This window comes from Chlorocebus sabaeus, chromosome 18 (assembly GCF_047675955.1).
Source record: "Chlorocebus sabaeus isolate Y175 chromosome 18, mChlSab1.0.hap1, whole genome shotgun sequence".
Taxonomy (NCBI): Eukaryota; Metazoa; Chordata; class Mammalia; order Primates; family Cercopithecidae; genus Chlorocebus; species Chlorocebus sabaeus.
In genome coordinates this window covers 32,900,471-32,914,310 of record NC_132921.1, presented here as the reverse complement: position 1 = coordinate 32,914,310, position 13,840 = coordinate 32,900,471, and the positions used below count along the sequence as shown (strand labels likewise).

The 13,840-nt window shown below is 42.7% G+C and overlaps 1 protein-coding gene across 3 annotated transcripts in view; it reads right to left on the bottom strand.

Moving 5' to 3' along the window:
• Nucleotides 1–13,840, bottom strand: part of MYO5B (myosin VB) — a 381,273-nt gene that overhangs the window by 233,319 nt on the left and 134,114 nt on the right. For all 3 annotated transcript variants that reach the window (XM_007974050.3, XM_073006323.1, XM_037982326.2), the window contains exon 2: nucleotides 11,265–11,375. In XM_007974050.3, coding sequence (XP_007972241.3) covers nucleotides 11,265–11,375 — 111 coding nt within the window. The remainder of the gene's footprint in view (nucleotides 1–11,264; nucleotides 11,376–13,840) is intronic.

The following is a 13,840-nucleotide window of genomic DNA, read 5'->3' as shown; positions in this document are numbered from 1 at the left end:
AGTAGATACAGAAAGAAACACAAGCACATAGAGAAAATTTGTATGTTATAATGTTAAATTGCAAATAAAAGGTTAAAAGGATCTTTTCAAGTAGTATTGGTAAGTAAATTAGCTAGCCATTTAGGGAAAAAAAATAGGCCAATATTCTTATTCTCTCTTGCCAAAATAAGTTTAGATAGAACAAACATAAACAAAAAAAATTTTAACTGGGCAAATATTTGTGTAAGTTTTGGAAGGAAGAACTTTTGAAGAATTATGTAAAAGCCAAAAACATGTAGGAAAATATTCATAAATTTGACCGTAATTTAAAACTTTAAACCTATCATAAAACCTACCATTTGCAAAGTCAAATGGGAAAAGGGAAAAGGGGGCAGGGGTTCTGCATTATATGATGGAATTCCTAATCTTAATATACAAAGAGTTATAAGAAATCCAAAAGAAAACCAACACCCCAACAGAAAATTGTACCTAGAATACAAATCACAAAATAACACATGAACAGATGAAAAACTATTCAACTTAATCAGTAACCAAAGAGATGCAAGTAAAAGATTATCAGCTATATTATCAGACTGACAAGACCCTAACAAGGAAGAGGGTAGACAAACAGGTGCACCACTTGTGGGAACAGATTGGTTTCTCTCTGGAGGTTTATATCTTAGCAGGTAACACCTAAATCAGAATTTTTTCATTAATGAACTCTTCTTCCTTGGTCTCATGAAATAATTTCACAAGTGAGCCAAGATATGTTCTCATTGAAGCTATAGACAGTGAAAGAAAAACTACAGGGACAGTCAGGCAGCTGCTCATAGCATTCTTCTGTATTAAAAAAAAAAAGTACGCTATAGGAATAAAGTGTGTAAGAGGATTCCCTTTATTTAAAAATGTATTAAAGCCTAGATGAATGACCATGCAAAATATCATTGGTTATCTCTGTTAGTGGGATTTCCTTTATACAGTTCCCTGTTTCTTTCTTCATATTAATCAAGGCTCTTTTTTGTGAAAAGGTTTTTTATTTATATTAAACTTTGTCTATACAGGAAACCAGTGAACCAATAACTATCACATAGATGATGCAGACAAATCTCCACAAGGTGGGAACAGGGGGAAATGGAGAATGTCAGAGTGCTGATTTTTATTTCATTCAATTCTAGAGTTGGCAGCCTTCTTCATCCACTGTTAGTGGTATCACCAGGATTCTAATCAGACCTCCCTCCCCACAAAGCATCCCAAAGACACTTTGGTGGAGATGTCCCCAGACCTGAGGGAGCACAGCTGCCCTCCTCTCCCGGGCTCTGCACCCAGCTCAGCAGGCAGCACAGGGACTGCCAGGTGCAGAGCCACAGAGCTCATCTCACTCAGCCACTCCTCTTTCAGATTAGAAAGCCGGTACCTGAGCCCAACGGCTTCAACTCCTGAGGCAGAAATGCTGGCCTCCTCTCGATTCTCAGATGAATCTCTTCAACTCTCCCCCCAAGAATGTAAACTAATACAACCATTATGGAAAATAGCGTATAGATTCCTTAAAGAACTAAAAGTAGAACTACCATTTGATCTAGCAATCCCACTACTGTATATCTACCCAGAGGAAAAGAGTCATTACATGAAAAAGATACTTGCTCATGCACATTTATCGCAGCACAATTCACAATTCCAAAATTTGGAACCAACTCAAATGCCTATCAATCAATGAGTGGATAAAGGAATTGTGGCGTATATATATATGTGTGTGCATGTGTATATTTATATATTTTATATACATATTTATATATGTTTATATATATATATATATATAATGGAATTATTACTCAGCCATAAAAAGGAATGACTTAATGGCATTAGCAGCAACCTAGATGGGATTGGAGATTCTAAGTAACTCAGGAATGGAAAACCAAATATTGCATGTTCTCACTCATAAGCAGGAGCTAAGCTATGAGGATGCGAAGGCATAAAAATGATACAATGGACTTTGGGGACTTAGAGGAAAAGGGGTGAGGGATAAAAGACTACAAAATTGGGTTCAGTGTATCCTGCTTGGGAGATGGGTGCACCAAATCTCACAAATCACCACTAAAGAACTTACTCACCTAACCAAATACTACCTGTTCCCCAAAAACCTGTGGCAATAAAAAAATTTTTTTAAAAAAGACTCTTCCCCCAAGCACGTGGAGGCAAACACACATGCAGTTTTGTGAAAACCATCGACAAATAAAGCAGCGGTATTGGTTTCAGTAAAACTGATCAGGAGTAAAAATGCCCAGAGCAGCAGAAAAGAGGGGCTGCAAGCTCAGCGGCCAAAGCTGCAGATTCTGGGGTGTGTGCACATCCAGAGGGAAGGAAGGAGTGAAAGACTTGACAACAGACTTTTTCCTATAACAGGAATCTGATTCTAATACTGCTGCTAGTGTCTGGCATTTACAGCTAACATGGTTTTATTTGACATCTAAGTGTTTATGACAGTGATCGGGGCCATGAACTTTCTGGCACAAAAGATTCCATCCACTCCATATTAACTGGGCCTTTAGAGGTGAAAAGGAGGCTAAATGTTAACACTTATCACAAAATTAATGCTTTGTCACCACTCAGAGTGGACCCTGGCTCCTTTCTGCAACTAGGAGCCGGGAATCAGGAACAGATGGAGGTCCCCAATTGGTCCCAGTCTGACAAGCAGGACTAGACAAGTGTGAGTGGCAGGAGGCCTAGAGTAGGAACTGGTCTATACCTGAGCTCTCCAGAAGGGTAGCCCCTAGCCCTATGTGGCTATTTCAGTGAAATTAATAAAATTAAATTCAACTGAAACCTCAGTTTCTCAGTCACACTAGCCACTGTTAACACGAAGTGACTGAGGTAGGTCTCGATTAACAAAGGTTTGTCTAGCCAAGGCTGAGGATGCAGGCAGGGAAAAATATAAGATTCATGAGCATCTGCTTTGTCCAGGGGGGTTTGGAAACTTCAAGGGGGGTTGGGAACTTCAGTATTTAAAGGGGAAAGAGCAAGCAGAAGGGGAAAAAAGGGAGGGAGAAGGAGGGTAAGCAGTGAGACAAATGGTTACATTCTTGTGAGGCTCTGATGAGCCTCAGTGAATCCATATTTTACATGTGAAAAGAGAGAAAATGAAAAAGTCCGTTGTGCATTTGTCTCAGAGTAGGCAGAGGGATGATTTCTGGTCTTGTCCTTGTGCTGTACCTGTGAAGATAAGCTGGTAATTGACATTGTCATGGTGAGAGTCCACAGAACTCAGTTTTGTAGGCCTAGTTTATAGGAGTGATATGTACCCTGCAAGATTTAGGGACTCAAGAAATTTCCTTGTAAGCAATTTGTGAGGAAAGCCACCTGGGGAGATAATGTGGTCTTCTATCATTGTGGGAGCACGGCTTACAGATGAGGCTATGACACAGGGCTGCAAAATTACAGCTGTTTGGGAAAAGAAGAAAAGCAGTATTGCGTGACTCAGCTCCCAAGCTTAAATTTCCCTTTGGCCCAGTGAGTTTGGGGTCCTGAGAGTTTTTCGTTTTGAGACAGAGTCTTGCTCTATTGCCCAGGCTGGAGTGCAGTGATACAATCTTGACTCGCTGCAACCTCCACCTCCTGAGCTCAAGCAATCCTCCTGCCTCAACCTCCCGAGTAGCTCAGACTACAGGTATGTACCACCACACTTGGCTTATTTTTGTATTTTTGGTAGAGACGGAGTTTCGTCATGTTGCCCAGGCTGGCCTAGAACTCTCAGGTGATCCACCTACCTTGGCCTCCCAAAGTGTGAGATTACAGGTGTGAGCCACCACAATCCTGGCCTCTAAGAGTTTATTTTCTTTCACATCACGTTTTAAGGGTCCAGTAACTACATGTAGCTAGTGACTGCCACATTAGACAACTGAGATACAGAACATTCCACCACAGCCAATATTCTATTGGCAGTGCTGGCCTAGACTGTTCTAAGCCCTGTGGGCCTATGATTCTATACTACTTAGTAGGTGCTCAAAAAATATTAGTTTAGTGAAATGTCTGATTCACTGATAACTTCTCCCATACCTCAATCTATGTCTGTGTTACATAGTACAACAGCAAGATGGTATAATCATAAAAACGTCTTTGAATGACACTCCCAAATATTTGGAACTAATAATAATCATACAGTGGACAGAAGAGGAGAAAGAATTTATTATCTACCCATGGAACCAGAAGATCTAGAAAAAAAGATATGCTAGTAAAAACAGGGTTACCAACTGGCAAGCAGTTGGTGTTGACCCAGAGGTGGAAATGGCACTGAATAGGAGTTAACCCCTGTATTCAAGTCCTGGTCCATCAAATAAAGCAGTGGCTCTCAACCCTCCCAGGACACTAGAATCCCTGGGAGAGCTTTTAAGAAAGATAACCTACATCCCATCCCAAGATTTTGATTTAATTAGTCAGGCTGAAACCTAGGCTTTGCCTTTTAAGTCCCCAGGGGTTTCTAATGCACAGCCAAAGTTGAGAAAAACTGAACCCAAGTTCTGCAAGGCCCTCAGCCCATCACTTGACTTCCAGGAACCTCAGTTTCCCTAATTGTAAGATGGGAAGTCTAGTTTCAGCAATCTTCAAGCGTCCTTCCAACTTCATTGGCTGACCGTTTTTAACTTAGGTACATGGGTGCAGGGGTTTTCTCATTTGTGAAATTACAACAGCTATCCTAGAAGAAAAACAATGTTAAGGAAACTCTATTCCCAGGTAAGAGGAAGCCTCAAAGCTGAAGTCCACTTACCCTCACTATAGTAGCAAGCATGTGGCTCTAGGTTCATTTAATATTCATTAAAAGGTTGTTTTATGCTATGTCCTAGACAAGCACAAAAAACCATAAACATTTAATGACTGTTCTGCTGTGTCTCATTCTCTAACAGTCCTGTGTTTAAGTTTTACCGCCGTCTTCTCCAGTCCCCAGAAAGCTTATTCTCCTTAAAGAGAAGCTTCTTTTTCTTCCCCTTGCACTACGAAGCACAACACAGGCACTCAATTACTTGAAAAATAAAATACTCTGATTTATGTAACCTTCCCAATTAGGAAATTCAGTTAAGTCATGAGGAAGTAGCAAATTAACCCTGAAACTTCAGTGGCTTAATACTGCAAAGGTTTATTTCTCTTTTATGCTACGTGTGTAAGACTGGCTGGTACTGAGGCTCTGCTCTCTAAGGTCACACTGACACCAACATGCTGCCTGACAGTCACCAGGCAGAGGAAGAGAAGAGCACAGCAAACTCCCGTGGGTTCTTCTCTGCTTCCACCTGAAGTGATTGACATCAGTTCTACCTAGCACACCCACTCGAAAAAAGTAATCACAGGGTCCTACTGAACTGCAAGGGGGCTAGGAAACATGGCAAAGCATGAAGGTATTATCTCTGACACCCTAAGTGTTCCTGCTTTGAGAAGTCAGCAGGAAATCCAAGTAGTATCCAAAAGGGCTTCAAAGAGAGTGTGGGCCAGTCATGGTGGCTCACGCCTGTAATCCCAGCACTAGTGGGAGGCAGAGGCTGGCAGATCATCTGAGCTCAGGAGTTCGAGATCAGCCTGACCAACATGGTGAAACTCCATCTCTACTTAAAATACAAAAATTAGCTGGGTGTGGTGGCATACGCTTGTAATCCCAGCTACTCAGGAGGCTGAGGCACAAGAATCACTTGAACCCAGGAGGCAGAGGTTGAAGTGTGCCGAGATTGTACCACTGCACCCCAGCTTGGGCAACAGAGTGGGACTCCATCTAAAAAAAAAAAACAAAAAACAAACAAACAAAAAAAAGTGTGAAGTTGGAGGACTCAGAGACTCAGATAAGAGGGTGGGTGGAGTAGCGTCAAATAGCTTACCATGGACACCACTGTTTTAGAAAGACTTCAGATTCTTGAAATTGAGTTTTTCATATTCTAAACCCTATATTGTATATTTTCATTGTAAGTTGGATGGAAAACTTCATAAAGATATAGATATGTCATTTTTACTGTTGTATAATCAGACTCTGGCACATAATTGCTCAATAATAATTTTTAATGAATGAATGATGAATGAACAGTGATGCAAGTAATAAAAAGAAGAAAAGTCTATAAATGAAAAGCTACTGATAAACTGCCTGGTCAACACACAATTAAGAGGTTTGAATTATAAACAAGACTACAGCAGCATAAAAATATGGAGTCAAAGTTAATCTTTTGACTTCAATTTATTGCACTGCTTACACATTCTGTCGGAACCATGGAGCCCCAGTTTAACTCCTAACTTAGTGTACTTCAGCAATGAACAGACCAGACCACTTTCCCTATGGGCTTAAACCTGAGTTTCTCAGCCTTGTCACTGTTAACATCTGCGGCTGGATAGTTCTCTGTTGTGGGGGTGCCACCTTGTGCATTACAGAGCACTTAGAAGCATTCCACTAGATGCCAGTAGCAAATCCTCCTCATGACAGTTGTGACAACGAAAAATGTGCCCAGACATTGCCAAATGTACGGGACAGGGGTGCAAATTGCTGCCCCACTCATCTCCAATCTGAAGCAGCTGGGCAAAGCATCCTAACCTACGGGGAAAAAATTAGCAGGAAAAATAGGTCAATGACAATAAATTAGAAAGAGCTTCAAGAGTACTTATCTGCAGACGGTGGTGATGCTTGCACAACACTGTGAATATACTTAATGCCACTGAACAGTACACTTAAACATGGTGAAAATGTTGAGTCATTACGTGTATTTTACCATAATTTTTTTTACACTTTGACTTTTTAGACAAGATGACTAATTACAGTGGTAGCAATATTACCAGTAGATAATTATATACATTATACTTGATGCTAAAACATTTTGTGTATGTACAATATAACCATGATAACTGAGCAATTGAAAACAAGATAAAGATAAAAATAAAAATTATTAGGAGACCCAAAAACCAGCATTATCTAAAATGGCCAGCTAAAAGAAGTAATCAAACTCTACCTCTACTAAGAAGCCTTGCTGGTTCCAGAAGGGTATCCCTCAGACATTCTTAGCTCTCTGGTTTTGCCAGATGTGTGCACAGCAGGCATTTAAGCTGCACTGAGTAGACAAGTGCTCTGCATTCTCAAGGTATATGAGTCTGAGTGCACCAATATGCAAGGACAATTGTCCTAGTGGTTCTGTGAGGCTATAGCTTCTTGACATGAGGAACCATGTTTGATAGGACCTTGCTATAATGTCTTGATATGTTCAGTACCATCCTTAGACCCAAGCAAGAGGGACCCCTTCCCTGATACTGTGTTGCAGAGGGCATTAAATATCACATACTATAAATTATTAAAGAACATATGGTATGCCTCCATCCTTGGGATCAACATTCAGTGGTGTCACAGCATGACATGAAATGCTCAACACCGCTCTGGTGACTAACACCTTCAGGCCCCAGAGAAACACTTCTCCACACCTTGTCCTGTGTTCTTGAAACAAGACAACAGTGCCCAGTTGCCTTGAGGTTCATGGGTTGAAACACTGCCAGTACTGGAGAAACAATGCCAGTACTGGTGCTTTGGAGTGTGGGGAAGAATCAGGCAGCAAAGATGCTTAAGTAAAAGGGAGGACAAACTCTTTATCTTTCCTTTCAGATAGCCCATGCAAAAGATCCTTTCATAATGGATTATCATTTTCTAATTGGGCCGAGGGTCCAAGTCCTTGCTTCTCCGTGTGCTCTTGTCGTGGTTCCAGGGGTGCTAAGTATTTGCAACCCCTGCAACATGACAGAGGAGGAAAGCTTTGAAATACTGAACAATTTATACTACTCATGTGTTTACACATATGTGCAGGTATAACATGCCCAAACCAAGATAGTGATTCTACATATTGGCAGCTGGATAGAGATAATAGAATTGCAACTATATTTTTAAAACAGTAAATGTTCAAAAATGTTTTTAATTAAAAACATGAGATTTAAATAATTTGATAAAATATACTTTAAACAGATGTAGGGTTACATTCTCTTGCTCTGGCCCTCCAAATGTCAGGGTGGGCTTGGAAATACTGAGACAGTGGAGTTTGTTCGTCTTTGAAAAGCTCACATGCTCCCCTGTCTTCCTCTCATTCATGAATGCTAGGTCAGGGCCTTGCCCAGAGGGAGTACTCATTATCAAGGTGGCTGATAGATAGTAGATACAAACTCAGCTGGAAAATGAAATTTAAATTAAAAACCATGGAAACAAGGAGAGTTTTCCCTGACACTAGAGGGCAGGAGTCAAGCAGTCAGAAAGGGAGGTGGGGCCAAGAGAGAGAAGGCCTGGCCTGCACGAGGTGCTCCAAGCAGAGCATACAGAAGCTACCTCATCACCAAGTTCTGCATCGCCTGAAAGCTTAATCCACTCTAAAAACAGTCTTGTGCTAAGAGTTGGCACGCCTAGATATCTTGTACCCATCACGGCTCTGGGGAGAAAAAGATGCCATTCCCCCAAGAAGTTTATCATCTTGTTGACTTCAATATGAAACATATTATGCCAGGTGAAATAAGACAGACACAAAAGGACGAATACTGTATGATTCCACTTCTGCGAGGTACCTGGGATCGTCAAACTCAGAAAGTAGAATGGAGTGTTCCAGGTGCTGTGAGGGGAGAAGAGATTGGGAAGTTGGTGTTTAAGGGGGACCAAGTTTCAGTTGTATAAGAGGAAGAGTTCTGAAGAAGGATAGTGGTGATGGTTACACAATGTGAATACCACTGAGTTGCTGCTGACTGCCACTGAATTTTACACTTAAAAATGGTTAGCATGGTAAATTTTACGCTACATATATTTTACTACAATAGAAATGAATGAATGCATGGATGAGCAAAAGAAAGAATGAAAAAATCTTTTAGAGGCACAGCTTGACTGTCTTGAAGAGGGGACAAGTTAGCAAGTAGGCAGAAGGTCCTATCATAAGTTAGAGGTTAGGAACATCATTGTCTTTCTGGAAGAGAATCTAACTGATGTTAATCCTTTGCTGATGCAGTGAAACCCACACTACTGAACTTCAGGAGGAGGGAGGATGCACGAGGTTGGTTGGAAGAGGCTGTTGGGGCAGATTTTCCAGCCAGCATAGTACACCATGGATAATTTCAGCTTCAGAGGAGACTCTCTGCAAGCATTCAAAGTCTGGCCACGTAATTTCTGTGCTCCTGGCCTCTAGTCCACAGCTCCACCAAGTCACTCGTAATGATAGCTCAGAGCTAGCCGTGGACAAGCCACTGCCCATGAGCAACCTGGACAGACTCAGATGTTCAGAGCCCATTATTTCTTGAGAGCTGCTAATCTCCAGCACCAGGCTTCCCTTCCAATTACATGCTGCTCGGCCTTGTAGCAGGGGAAGGAGGAGATGGGGTCTGGGCAGCTGCCAGGATTAGTCATGCAGGGCCAAATTCGTTTTCAGCAGGGTGGGTGAGCATCTGCTCTGTTTTAGCAACATGGCAGATCATTCCTCACTACCTCTGTACAACTTTTTAAAAACACCCACCCACTAGAAAAGATCAACTGAAATGAAATCTGCTGGAGTAGAGTAGAAGATATACCACTCAAGTGGGTGGACTAATTTCATTTTTTTCCCCCCAGCGTGGGGTGGGAAGTTATTCAACATGGTAAACATAATTCTATCTGTTGGGAGTTGTGCTTGTCATCTCAAAAGCAAGAGGTGGCTAGCAAATGCTGCCTACTAGGAAGAGGAATGTGAGGGATGTATACCTCGGTACAGACGTTTTCTAACAAGCTCATGTTCCAGGTTTACCAAGTGGTATGCTTAAGTTGATACAAAACAGAAGTTAGTGGTAGGATGTTCAATCAACAAGTTAATCACCAACCATCTAGAAAAGGAGACAAGACCAAGAATAGGCAGGAAATGATCAAAGGACAGAGGATATGGTACACACTTGTAGTGCTGTTGCCATTCAGAGAGGAAATAGTCTCTCCAACCCAAACCTTTTATCCAAGCAATGTCTGTTCTGCAGCCCAAACTCAATCCGTCCCAAAGTCGATTCTTAATTTGTTACCAACCATTTTGTTCCAAACCTATTTTTCTCCCAGTCGTCTCCCCCACGGTAAAGGCTGCATGAACTACTTCTGCCTGCATCCTCAGGCTGAAGCCACCCAACCAGCCCTTCCCTGACAGCTCCCAGATGCACTGGCCTCCTTCCCTTTCCTGGAACACGACAAGGTCTCAGGGCTTTGGCACACACAGTTCCTGCCTGGGACACTCTACTCCTGGTCACTGCACCCTGAATCTTCCATGTCCAGCTCCTTCTCAAAACCCCCTCTCCTCAAGAGGAGTCCCACCCAGCTCCTCCGGGGGCTGAGGCAGGAAGAGGATCACTTGAGCCTAGGAGTTTGAGGCCCACCTGGGCAACACAGGGAGATCCCATCTCTTTAAAAAGAGTGGGTTCCTTTTCTCTCCTATACCTCATGCATTCACTTCCATGCCTACTGCCATTTATCATAATACTCTGTCTCACTTTCGTGTTCATGTTCACTGCTCCCCTTTAGCACTGAGCTATCTGAAATAGCATGGCCTTCATCCATCTGCCCCTGGGACCTGGCACAGCATATAGGGTGAGCATCCATTATTTGTGAAATGCAACGGTTGCAGAGGCAGTGGTCACAAAAGGCTCATGAGAAGGGAAACTAAATCAGACATATCAGGAGGAATAGAATTTCATAGTTACTACCTTGTCTTCCACTTGAAAGAAACAGCCTGAAGGTCAAAAAATTAAAAATGCTCACTACAGCAGCTAACACATAGGGAGCACTTATGTGCCAGGCACTATTTTAAGTATTTGCCACGTATTAACCCATCTTATTCTCAAAACAGTCCTAGATAAACTAGCACTCCCATTTTACAGATGAAGTAACAGGCACAGAAAGATTGAGAACTGATGTAAGGTCACAAAGCTAGTGATGGCTGAGCCAGGATCCCAACCCAGGCAGGCTGGCTCCAACCACTGTGCCCTGCAGGGACCCTTGTAGCAGCTCCTCTCCCTCACTTCCCAGTGAGGTCTCAACCTCCTGTTCCCTCCACTCCACTGAGAAGATTCCTGCCTTGACCACCAATGATCTCTCAGCTGCTAACCCCAATAAGCACTTATTTTTTATGTGACATCCATAGAGCGGCTTCCTGGCTTAGCACTTTCACATACATCAATAGCAACAAGAAAGAATCCAAGGGCTCAGGAGTTCCAATATCCAGGAAAAACTCCAGCCCACAATGTACTATCTACTCCTGTTCCTTGCACTCCTGAGCTCCCCCCACCCTCCGCCCAGGACTCGCTCTTACCGTTTCATCTTCCAGTCTGAGCTGCAGGCTCTTGTCTCCTTCTTTGTAGTCCTTGGTTAACTCAGCTGAGCGCCATACCTCATCAGGGTCAGGGATCCAGACCCTTGTGCACTGAAAGATTAAAACAGAAGAAACTTAGATACAGAACAAAGCTCTCAGATTTCTAAATGTGTGTCACTACCTAGAAAGGGCCCATCAGGAGAATTTCTAAAACTATCTGCATGCATCTCCCCACCTTCTCATTTCAGGACACAACGTGATCCAATATCATGATAACGGGAACAACTCACAGGACTGGTAGCAGAAGGCACCTTTTAGATGTTAAAAGAATGCTGCAGATCAATGAAATCAAAATCCTACCCAAGAGACTGCTGAGCCTGCATTTGTTTATATACACTAGATATTGCACCATATCTCAAAGGGTGTTACAAAATAGCGATGTCAGAGGAAGTTATTTAGCAGGCTACAAACAAAACAGCACAGGCAAAAGCCAAGACAGTATAGCAAATGTTCAAAGCTTGGGAATCTCTGCTCTGATATTCTGCATTCAGAGACAGTCATTTTCCTGCAGAAGTGAAAGACAGTGGTCAGGAAATGGAAAGTGCATTTAAGTGTCCTCAAGTGGTCAGCCACCTCACTTTATCCGTCCACTCTTTTTCTTTTTTTCAGATGCGGTCTCACTCTGTTATCCAGGCTAGCATGCAGTGGTGTGATCACAGGTCACTGCAGCCTCCAACTCCTGTGATCACAGGTCACTGCAGCCTCCAACTCCTGTGATCCTCCCATCTCAGCCTCCCAAAGTGTTGCGATGACAGACAGGAGCCACTATGCCCGGCCTATTTGTCCATTCTTTAAGCCACAAACCCAAAACTTTCACTCACCTCCCCAAGTAGCTATCCTGATTTGCAGATAAAGTCATTGAATAGGGCCAAGTTCAGGCAGGAAAGAACACAGCCCTTGGTAAAGTAGTGATACAGGATTAACTGTCAGTGACTTGCCCAGCACATTCTCAACATAACTAGGGGGTTCCCAGCCCTGCTTGCAGTCAGAATCACCTGGTGAGCCTGGAAAATATTAATTCTTGGCTGTACCTCAGACCACCTCAGTCAGGATCTGAGGTGACATAAAAGCTCCCAGAGACACTAACAAGTGCTGAATGGCAGCATCTGGATCTCCTGGCATCCCACTGCACAGCTGTCAGAATTTCTGCATTTTCATCTCATAGGTAGGCAACTTCCACAGGGCCTATTTTCTGTAGAAGCTGTCAGTGTACAGGCACACACACATATATCTGGCTTCTTGGCCACAGAATATTATCAGGAAACCTGAAATAAATAGTTCTTTTGACCAAAAGCTCAACAAGAACATGTGCTTGGGTCAGCATCATCCACTTCACTCCTGGAGTGACAGCTGAGCACAGACCCTGGGCCAGTCTGTTAACTGTGCACATGCAGCCAGCTGGCTTTATTTTGGTCCTGACTTTTTTTTTTTTTTTTTTTTCAAAGCAGTGTTTTCCTCCAGGTAATCAGAGGCCTTTTTTTCTTTTAAAAGCAAGATCCTGACCCCTCCTACACTTGCCTCTAATTCACTATGGAGCAGTGAAAGTTGTAAGGCAATAGAATCAGAATACCAGTCAATGAGAAAGCAAACATCGACCACTTTGCATCCTTGACATCCCAACTCAGGGTACAAGCCAAAGTCATCTGTTTCATTACTAAGAAACAAATTCACAGAATCTTAACCTTCTTCCTGCTTCTTGAGCCTGCTGCCTTATGGCAAGATATTGCCATATCTTTATAGTAAAATAATATAGAGCTTTATAATAACAAAGAGCTTTATAGCATCTGAGAGCTCCAGAGTAAAATATAAAGAAGGTTCTGAGATACCTCCAGAGAAAACTTTCGGAGCATTTGCTGACCTTAACTGTCAACATTTCTTCTACTCCCAGGTGTCCTCACTATCTCCACTATCGTTTAAGCCCACCATCCATCCAGCTGTGATGACCTGTAAGCTCCTGTCCCTAAGCTTCACGTGAGTGCCTATCCTTCAGCCTCACCACAGCTCTCTCATCACTGAGTTCCACTCCTGAGACTCCCCCTTCAGCCAGCACACCCAAGAAATTTTACCTAAAGCAAAGTCTCCACTCCGTGTAAATCATGTCAGGAATGGCTCAAGATAACAGAATGAAGAATAACCAGAAAGGAACAGGAAAATCCCAATAGGAACTGAACGGAGGTGATGTTGTGTAGATCCTGGAAGCCAGGGAGCCCAGTCCCAGCTCAGCCAAGGACTCTGCTGGCCATCACCCTGTGGCCCATATGCCACTCATGGGGTGGTTAGTTGTATCCAGCACTGAAGAATCTCATTGCCTGGCTCAATCTCAACTTTTATTGTAGGGGAGTTCATGTACCTTTCTAGTTATATAAATCTCTCTAAAGAGACTGAGAACACCTGGTAGGCATACAATTGGCTTCTCATGTTGTCCCACAGCCACAAAAACTACCACAACATAAGGGGCACAGTGGGACCCCAATGTTACTTTAGCTCTTTGCTCCTCCAAGTGAGGACCTCAGCAT